Consider the following 9,407-nt stretch of genomic DNA (forward strand, 5'->3'; position numbering starts at 1 on the left):
AAATTCTTCAAAGTCAACTGACATTCATCTACGGCCTGTAAACTATAAAAAAAATATAATAGTGATCACAAAACTTCGATTTTGATCCAACTAATTCTTGTTTGAGCGAAAATTTTGACCCTAAAGGACGATTTTGAATGGAGACAAAGAAGATATATATATACACACATGTTGAATTCTATTATGCTGACAAAAATAGTGAACAAGTCGATGATTAGAAAATCAAGCATCTACCACTCTAGACATGCAATCGAATCAAGTTAGATGAACATCTATCATATTCTCCCAATAAACAAATCGATTTGTTCTCTAATTTAACTTACATCTCAATATTTATAGAAGTATTTTCTTAATAGAGTCCTATTTTAGAAGTATTTTTCTAATTGAACAGTAGAAACGAAAATATTAATTAATTCTCCTACCATATATTTTAGGAGTCTGATATATTTTAGAAAGTTTAGTAGAAAGAAAAATATTAATTAATTTTTCTATCATATATTTTAAGAGTCCTATATATTTTAGAAAATTTAGTCAATACAATAAAAAATAATTAATTAATAAATTAAAAAAATAGTGAAAAGATAATTTTATTTAAAGAAGAAATAAAAATTTAAATTACTTGTATTTATACTTTTAATATATTATAAATATAAATTATAGATATAGATTATAGATATAGATATATTCGTTGTATAAACAATTAAACAAATCTTTTCTTTTTTGTAGCTAACCATAGTTACCTTCGCGGTAGAAGATTGAAAGTGGTAAAACATTATCAGGCTTATCCTTTCACTTTAGTATTCCTAATTCTATTTCTGTACGTTTTGGTCTTTAAATTTTTGTTACTATCTGTTACTTTATTTTACTTAAATTATCGTATTATTTATTGTGGCTATTATTCCCCTTTTCAAAGTATTTAACATGTTTTTTTATAATTTTTTGCGTCTATTTTTTTTTCTTGAATCAAGAATTTGTCAAAAATAACCTCTCTATAAAGTCCGCCCTTTCATTATCTTTCTCAGTACCCACTATGAAAATACGTGAAATATGTTGTTGTGATAACCAACTATAGTTACCTTCTAATTAAAGAGCATTATTATAATTTAACCTCGATTATCAATTATTCTTCTCCTTTCTCCTCCATTTGCCCATCCCAAAGCTCAACTCCTTTTTTCTCCCACTTTGTTTGTCTACTTCTACAATCAGGGCTCGAGCGACCCTTATTTAAGAATTTTTTTGATATATAATTAATTTATATATATATATATATATATATATTAAATCATCTTCTATTAGTTTATATATCTACTTTTAAATTCTTTAATGAAAATTCTAGTCAACTAGTTCATACAACAACCCAAGATACCTTTTCCAACCTATTAGGGGTTGTTTGGTTTGAAAACAAGTTATACCGAAATTAGTTATGTTGAGATAAGTTGTGATATGATAAGTTATATTGGAATTAGTTATGCTGAGATTATTTTTTATTGAGTGTTTGATTTGTTGTATTCAAAGTAATATGCATGCTATAATTTCTAGGAATAAATTGATTGATTACCAAAATACGCTCAATCTTATTTAACCCTTTATATGTATATATATATATATATATATATATATATATATATTTCTTTTTAAGCTTTAAATATTTATTTTTAAATTTTTTAATTATTTTTTAGAGAAATTAAAATATATAAATAAACATAATTTATATATTTTACAACCATTTTGAACGGTAAACTGTTTCAAATTTATTTATTTATGAATATATTATACGTTAATTAAACATAATTTATGTGTGTGTGAGAATATATTACGTTATATATAATTAAATTATATTATACGTTAATTAAACATAATTTATTATTTATGAATATTATATATATATATATATATCACAACCAAACGTATAATATTATGAATATATATACGTTAATTATGTTTAATTATATATATTATGTTAATTATGTTTAATTATATATAATTTAATTATATATAACAATCTCAAGAGGGTATTTTTATCCTTATATAATTTTATACCAAAGAAAAATAATTTTGAAATTATTATCCCATTAATTGGGTGGATAACTTATTCCGAAACTAATTACTAGTCCCAAAATAAGTTATTCCAAATATTTATAATCAAACGATTGAATTACATTTTTATTCGAGATTATTAACTCTAGTCCCGCAAAGCAAACGTCCCCTTAATTTATTAAACTTTAATTTATTAAACTACCCAATCTTTCAAAGTTACCCTCCTAGAATCCATCATCACTACCTACCCCCCCCTCCTCCTCCTCTCCATTTTCATCAACCAAGTAGGAGGGGTCTTTCTCTGTAGCTTCAAAGAATCAAATACATACATAGAGTGCAACAATATACTAACCAAGACTTCATTTTCACTACGCACCCCCACCCCTCCATTTTCATCAACCAAGTAAAGGGTAGAGTCTTGTTGGACGAAAGAAAAATTGGGTCGTTCTCTTTTTCTTGAATTATACTGTTCACCTCTTTCAGGCAAAATATCGAACACATAGTGTGAAACAATCAAACTAACCACCTGGAATTCTTCATCACTATCCCCAACTCCATTTTCATCAACCAAAGTAAAGGGTAGGGTCTTATTGGAGCAAAGAATAACTGGGTTATTCTCTGTTTCTTCAACTGTAGCTTCAATCTCTTTGTTCAGTTCATTGAGACAAAATATCAAACACATAGAGTGCAACAATAAGTTACCCACCTCCAATTCTTCATTACTGCCTCCATTTTTATCAACACAGTAAAGGATAGAGTATTGTGAACGAAACAAAAAATGGGTCTTTCTCTGTTTCTTGAACTATAGAAGACTATAGCTTCAATCTCTTTGTTCAGTTTTAGGCAATATATCAAACACATAGAGTGCAACAATTAACTAACCAACTCTTCTCATTGAACCCCCCTCCATTTTCATCTACCAAGTAAAGGGTAGAGTCTTGCTGAGGACAAAACCACTGGGTCTTCCTCCGTTTCTTGAATTGTTGCATTTTTTCTTTCAGGCAAACTATCAAACACATAGAGTGCAACGATAATCTAGTTTAAAAACCTCACATTTTGGTCCAACTGGTGATGATATTACTCAATGGGAAGACGACAAATTAATGGTGCTGTTGATTTATGGGGAATTGTGCCGTCACCAAGTGTAGCTCCGTCAGCAAATGGTGGCGATGATGGTATAGAAGGTGGGGAAGATCATTGGAGAAGTTTTGATAATTCAGTAAATGCTGTATCGTTTGGCTTTGTTGCAACTGCTATTCTTATTTCTATGTTCTTAGTAATGGCGATTTTCGAGAGGTTTCTCCGGCGAAGACCTTCGCCGTCGTCGGCCGTTGGTGGTGGTCGGAATAGTAATGAAGCTCAAATGAGAGTTCAGACGAAGCTTGATTACCCTTCTCCTGAGGTACTTTTCCCTTTTTCTTAAGCTTGATTAATTTGTATTCATGAAAGTCTTACTTTAATTAATTTCTTAATTAATTTTAAGATAAATTTATTTCATATTTATTTGGAATAAAATTGTGGAATAATTTATCCAAAATTAGACATTTAGGATTAGAGGTAGTTTGGTTGGTTGTATTAAAATGATGTATAATATCGTTTGATAAGGTGTATTAAGATAATGCAAAATATCTATGTAGTATATGGTTTGATGAAATATCTCCATAAATTAGACGGAAAATGAAAAATTTGAGGCACAATTATGACTTTAATCATACTAATGTATGTATTTAGAATTCATTGTATTATTAATATTATGAATTTTTATGCATTAGTAATACACTTCTTAATATTAATTAAAGTGTATAATCAATGCAAACATTAGTAATATGTATATAGGGTATAAAAATAAATCAAACAAGGTACAAACAAAGCTAATACATATATTATTTTTTTAATACACTCTATCAAATGATCTCTTTATTTTCAGGCGTAATATAGAAGCAAGCCTTTTAAAGTAACAAATGATATATATGCCTTCTAACATTAAGTGTGAATAAATAGACACTTAAATTTATATAAAGTGGAAAAAGTAGATCCATCACGTGGAATGATGTGTCTACTTATTCGATTCTGTATAGTTTAAGTGTCTATTTGTGTACACATCAAAATTAAAAGACATGAATATCGATCGGAGCATACTAAAGAATATATTTATGTATTATGCTTAATTTTATTCCACATTGATTATGAAATAATTAATTTCAAAATAATTAATCTTAAAATAAAGTAACTTCTCCAAATTTAAATCATGAAAACTTTGATTAATATTTTTTTTTAGATGTTATTGACAGGAGAAAGTTGTAACTCAGTCTACTTTTTATATAATTCTTGCATGTCATGTTTTAATTTTAAAATATTAAGTGGATCAATCCACTCTAATTCTAAATATTAATTGACTTTTTGAAGTGAGAAAACTACAATTATATTCTAAGGGAAACGATATAAATCAGGGTAATTTGAAGCTTAATTCGACATGTTAATATATTCTAAGGGAAACGATATAAATCAGGGTAATTTGAAGCTTAATGCGACATGTTATATTAATTATTGAAAAATTTAATTTTGGGTTTCGAGATACATAATTGTTTTTAATACATTCAATAAAGATACATTTTTTCCTTTAGATATATAATTAGCTTCATATATAATTCTTTTTTGATTTTTGGTCTATCGAGAAATCTATATATCCAATGAAGATGTATTTTTTTTTGTAAAAAAATACGTATATAATTAGCTTCGAATATACCTTTTTTTGATTTTGAATCTATTGAGATACATAATTAGCTCTCCATTTTTATAATTATTTTGTAAAAGTGGAGATTTTTTAAAATATGATAAGTTAAGGTATATATATTCACATTATAAACTAGTTAACTTTTGGACACTTTTACCCTTTTACTTTTAAAAAAATAATTTTATTTATTTGAAAGAAAGAAAAGGATAATATAGTCTTTTTATTATTGTGGTCAAATTTGGACCAAATTTTTGTGGCAATTTAGCACTATCCTATTTTATTTTTCCTTTATGTTAAGGTGGAGGGAGTATGTTTTCGGGACCGCAATTACATAACTAACTTTTTTTGTGACAGTTAATTGTTTTTTCCTAAATGCCATTATTGCTTTCTCATATAATTATGGCTATTATAATAACTTATAGCTGGATTATTTGACTCTGATTCTCTGTTCATAATTATCATTTGGTAGACCCTAGTGAATATGAATCATTTTTTATGATCATGTCGTTGGAAAATTTATGCTTGATTTTAGATTCAATTAATCTAACTTTAACTCTTAGACAAAAAATAAAAGTTATAATAACATTATTCGAGTTTAAAGATTTTTTTTTTCATTCAAGTTTTTTAGTGTAAGTAATAGCTTGTTGTGTAGGTGGTTTAACCCCTAGTGGCGGATCCAGGATTTAGAGATCGTGAGTGCTCAGGAGGTTCGAACACATATATTGATGTCCAATGTCTTTAAGGTTCTGCCTAGAAATTAAAGCACCCAATTATCTTCCTGATTTACTGAATGCTTTTATAAATCTTATATCAGTTTTTATATATTTCTTATATAATTGTACCTAATCTGTGTCGAATTTAATATGTACCGAAGCACCACAAAGTAAGCCATAGGTCCGCCCCTGCCCTTAGGTAGGCCTATCAAGCGGGAATCTGGATTAATCGGGACCATAGGCTTTGGATAGCAAATGTTATAATCGGAAAAGAAAATGTGTCTAGTAAAGCGCTCTCTTTTTGTATCATTTTATCTAGGGCGTTCGACTTGATTGAAATTATAAGTTGATCAAACTAGCTTAACAAGTATTTTTTATACTTATTTGCTTGTTTGGTAAAAACATTAAAATCGTTTATAAAACATAATTTTTAATTATTTCTTTATTCTACTTTAGTGTTGTCCTTTTTTAATAATTTCTTTGAAAATATTTTCAAGAATATTGCAGTCGTCTTAACTAAAAAATATGTGTGTGGCATCGTTTTACCAAACACCTTGAGGATCTATGTTTGCTTGAACTCTTAAAAAACGTAAAGTATCTAGCATTCATGAACTATGATTAAATTTGCTCTGATACACTCCAACTTTACGGGATTCTATTACCTCTTTGAACTAAATTTTATCGGATTTTTGTCATTCTTTTTAGATGATGTGACACATTTTATCAACCTTTTTAGCTGACGTGGATCCTATTTTAGGTAATAAAGGTGCTACATCAATAAAAAAGGTGACAAAAATATGCTAAAATTGAGTTCAGGGGTAATAGGATACCTGTAAAGTTAAATTGTGTTGTAGCAACTTTGACAGTAGTTGGGGTGGGTTACTGGATGCTTATAAATGTCATAGGTGCATGTCAAATCTTTAAAAAGTATTTGTTTCTTTGAGGATTCAACATGAGTGCAACATTTTGGAAAAGTAAAAGCAACATAATCGACTAATTATTATTAGATTCAACATTTTTATTCAACCACGGAAATGTTTATTTCAATACTTGGTACTTGTAAGCTATTTTTAATCAGCTAACTCAGAGGGGCTCATAGTCTCCAATGGACTTAATTTATTGGAAACATCTCATTCCTATGTATTCATGTGATTCTTTTGTCTATAGCCAAAAATTCATTAAACAAGAGGTTGCTATAATGGCCCCATTGTGTTTCCGCATGGTACACTACCAAAGTATAAAAGACTTTTTGGAAAATGACTTGTCCGATTGAAAAAACCCATGTTGTGTGTGTGTCTCAATTTTATGCATATTACAAGACATTAAAACCCAAGATATGCTATTTTATACAAAGAGTTATTCATCAGAAGGGTTTTTTTAATAGATGATTTGCAATTTATTGGTATTCTTGTCCTAACATCTTGCCAAAAGAGAAACTATAGCTTCCAATGATGTGCCACCATATTTTGACTTTGGAGACCATGTTGACATATATGACACTTTTTTGTTCCTTTCCAAATAAGAGTTAATGCTGCAATTCAACATTTTTTAAAAAATAATTGTGGTTTTCTTGGTACTTGGATTTGTTGCATTTGGTTTCGAGGGTATCTTGGAAACAATCTCTCTATCTTCACGAGATAGTAGTAAGGTGTGGGTACACTTTATCCTCCCTAGATTCACATGTGGAAATTCAGTGAGTATGTTGTTGTAATTGTGGTGTTTGATCTAACTTGTGCACTACTTCATGAGATATCTGCTCTCTCACCTAGCACAAGTATTTGAGTAACTCTGTCAATCAAGATTTGGATAGATGAGGAGAAATCACGTACTTCCTTGTTCTCCCTCCGTTTTAATTTATATGTCTGATTTTAATTTGATATGAAGTTTAAGAAAATAAAGAAGACGTTGAATTATGTGGTTTAAACTAAAGATTTGTACAATGTAACAAAATATTCCTTAATCTTGTGGTTTTAAACGTGTCATGTGGAAAAGTTGAAATTAAAGAGTTACCAAAAAAGAAAAAATATTCTTTTTGGAACAAACTATAAGACAATAAATCAAAACAAATTAATATATTTTTTGCCCTAAGTGAAATTTAAATCTGAGATATCTCAACCCACTTCATTGACCATAGTGACACATTTTTATGATTTTTTTTTTGTAAAAATGACATAAATCCCAACCTTATTAGAATTATTTATACTCTCTCCCATTTCCTTAATTGCTTTACTCTCTCTCCCAATTCATATACATAACAGGGCCGACATATACATAGAAACCTTTGTATATGACAAGACCGACATATACATAATAAAGCCGATTCATATACATAACAAGTATGACAAGGCCGATATATATATAACAAAGCCGATTTATATACATAACAGGGCTGACATATACATAGAAAGCTATGTATATGTATTTTAGAGAAAAATGAGATTTTTGTAATATGTTTGGAGAGATGAAATTTTTTGTAATAAGTGAAACTTAAGTTGTGGGTTTGTGTAATTTTTAGATTTTTTTTTATAATGACAAATGGTATTAGTTTTAATATTATTTATACCCAATATTTTCATTTTACTTATTATTTATATACCCAATTCAACCAAGTAGTATTACATGACACCCTTTGAGGAAGGTGCATCCACCCTTGGGTGCTAATGCTGGGATTCGAATATTCTCTTGAAATGTTACCTTTTCTTGGAGAAAATCAATGAATCAAGATTTAAAAATGCACAATCTTGAAAGATTTATGAGTGGAAGTATATGAAGTTTCTATAATGGGCTACATTATGACATATTTGTTAACTATTTCTTTTGATCAGTTAAGCAACACTTGTCTAGTATTCTTCACAAAAATATTTGTTAAAGCTAAGATTCTTCTTTTGCTTTATATGTTTTAGTTCTTTGCTTAGAATCATGTTTATACCAAATGCTTAATGGTGGAGAGAATTACTTTATCAAAAACATGCTTCTTGAGTGGGATTAGTAACCTATTATAAGTCTACAAAATGTTAAATCAAATAGCTAACGTAAAAATTCCTTTATCCTGTCGGCGTATATAAGTTAAGTTTATTTTTTTTGTTATGATTCTCACCTTGTTACTTACAGATGACATTTTACGCGAATGGAGTGTCAGTACTGATGCCCGGAGAAGAAGTTCCTACATTCATCGCACATCCTGTACCCGCGCCTTCTCCTCCGGCATGTACATCTCAACCGCTTCATAATCAACACAACGCATCTCCTTCAAGTCCAGTTTCGATTTCTACTAGCCATATCTCCAGTTGACAACAATACAGACATGAACAAGAATTTATGGCTAAACCAACATTGAAAGTAGATATTTGTAGGAAATTATGTCCACTCGGAGATGAAAACCTAAGGGCTTTTTTACCTTGAGGAACTTGTCGTTGTATTTACATATAGTGTAATGTGATTTGGCTCCTGGTTTTATTCACTACTTCAAGCAGTGACAGAGCCAAGAAATTCATTAAGGGGGTTCGAAAGTGCACACACGAATTAGCCAAAGGGAGTTCAACACATACAATATATACATAAAAAATAATTTTAATCGTGTATAAATAGTGTAATTTTTCGCCGAAGGGGTTCATATATGCTAGATCCGCCAGTGACTTCAAGATATGTTCCAACTCCGAAAGTGCACACACGAATTAGCCGAAGGGGGTTCAACATATACAATATACATAAAAAATAATTTTAATCGTGTATAAATAGTGTAATTTTTCGCCGAAGGGGGTTCATATATGCTAGATCTGCCAGTGACTTCAAGATATGTTCCAACTCCAGCCCTTGTTTATCACAAAGCCAAGATTTCACTAAGGGATTTCAAATATAAAGAACTAAACACACGAAGAATCTATATAAAATTTTGATCTTGTATATACATATTCGAATTTAAC

At 29.3% G+C, this 9,407-nt stretch overlaps 1 protein-coding gene across 2 annotated transcripts; it reads left to right on the plus strand.

Moving 5' to 3' along the window:
* Window positions 1-2,201: 2,201 nt before the first annotated feature.
* On the plus strand, window positions 2,202-8,944 carry LOC107845867. Of its 2 annotated transcripts, none has more exons than XM_016690367.2 (2): window positions 2,202-3,439; window positions 8,596-8,944. In XM_016690367.2, the coding sequence occupies exons 1-2, from the start codon at window positions 3,122-3,124 to the stop codon at window positions 8,773-8,775; spliced, it is 498 nt and encodes a 165-aa protein (XP_016545853.1). In that variant the 5' UTR covers window positions 2,202-3,121; the 3' UTR covers window positions 8,776-8,944. The 2 variants fall into 2 exon arrangements, with proteins under 2 accessions (XP_016545853.1, XP_047254449.1); XM_047398493.1 differs by lacking the exon at window positions 8,596-8,944 and adding an exon at window positions 5,424-7,848.
* Window positions 8,945-9,407: the final 463 nt, after the last annotated feature.

The sequence above is a fragment of the Capsicum annuum genome, chromosome 10 (genome assembly GCF_002878395.1).
Source record: "Capsicum annuum cultivar UCD-10X-F1 chromosome 10, UCD10Xv1.1, whole genome shotgun sequence".
NCBI classification, from domain to species: domain Eukaryota; kingdom Viridiplantae; phylum Streptophyta; class Magnoliopsida; order Solanales; family Solanaceae; genus Capsicum; species Capsicum annuum.

Bases quoted from the DNA above. Each gene is read 5' to 3' on its own strand.
- LOC107845867 (XM_016690367.2), top strand. From the start codon at position 3,122: ATGGGAAGACGACAAATTAATGGTGCTGTTGATTTATGGGGAATTGTG. The intron at 3,440-8,595 runs GTACTTTTCCCT...TGTTACTTACAG, and splicing joins TTGATTACCCTTCTCCTGAG to ATGACATTTTACGCGAATGG.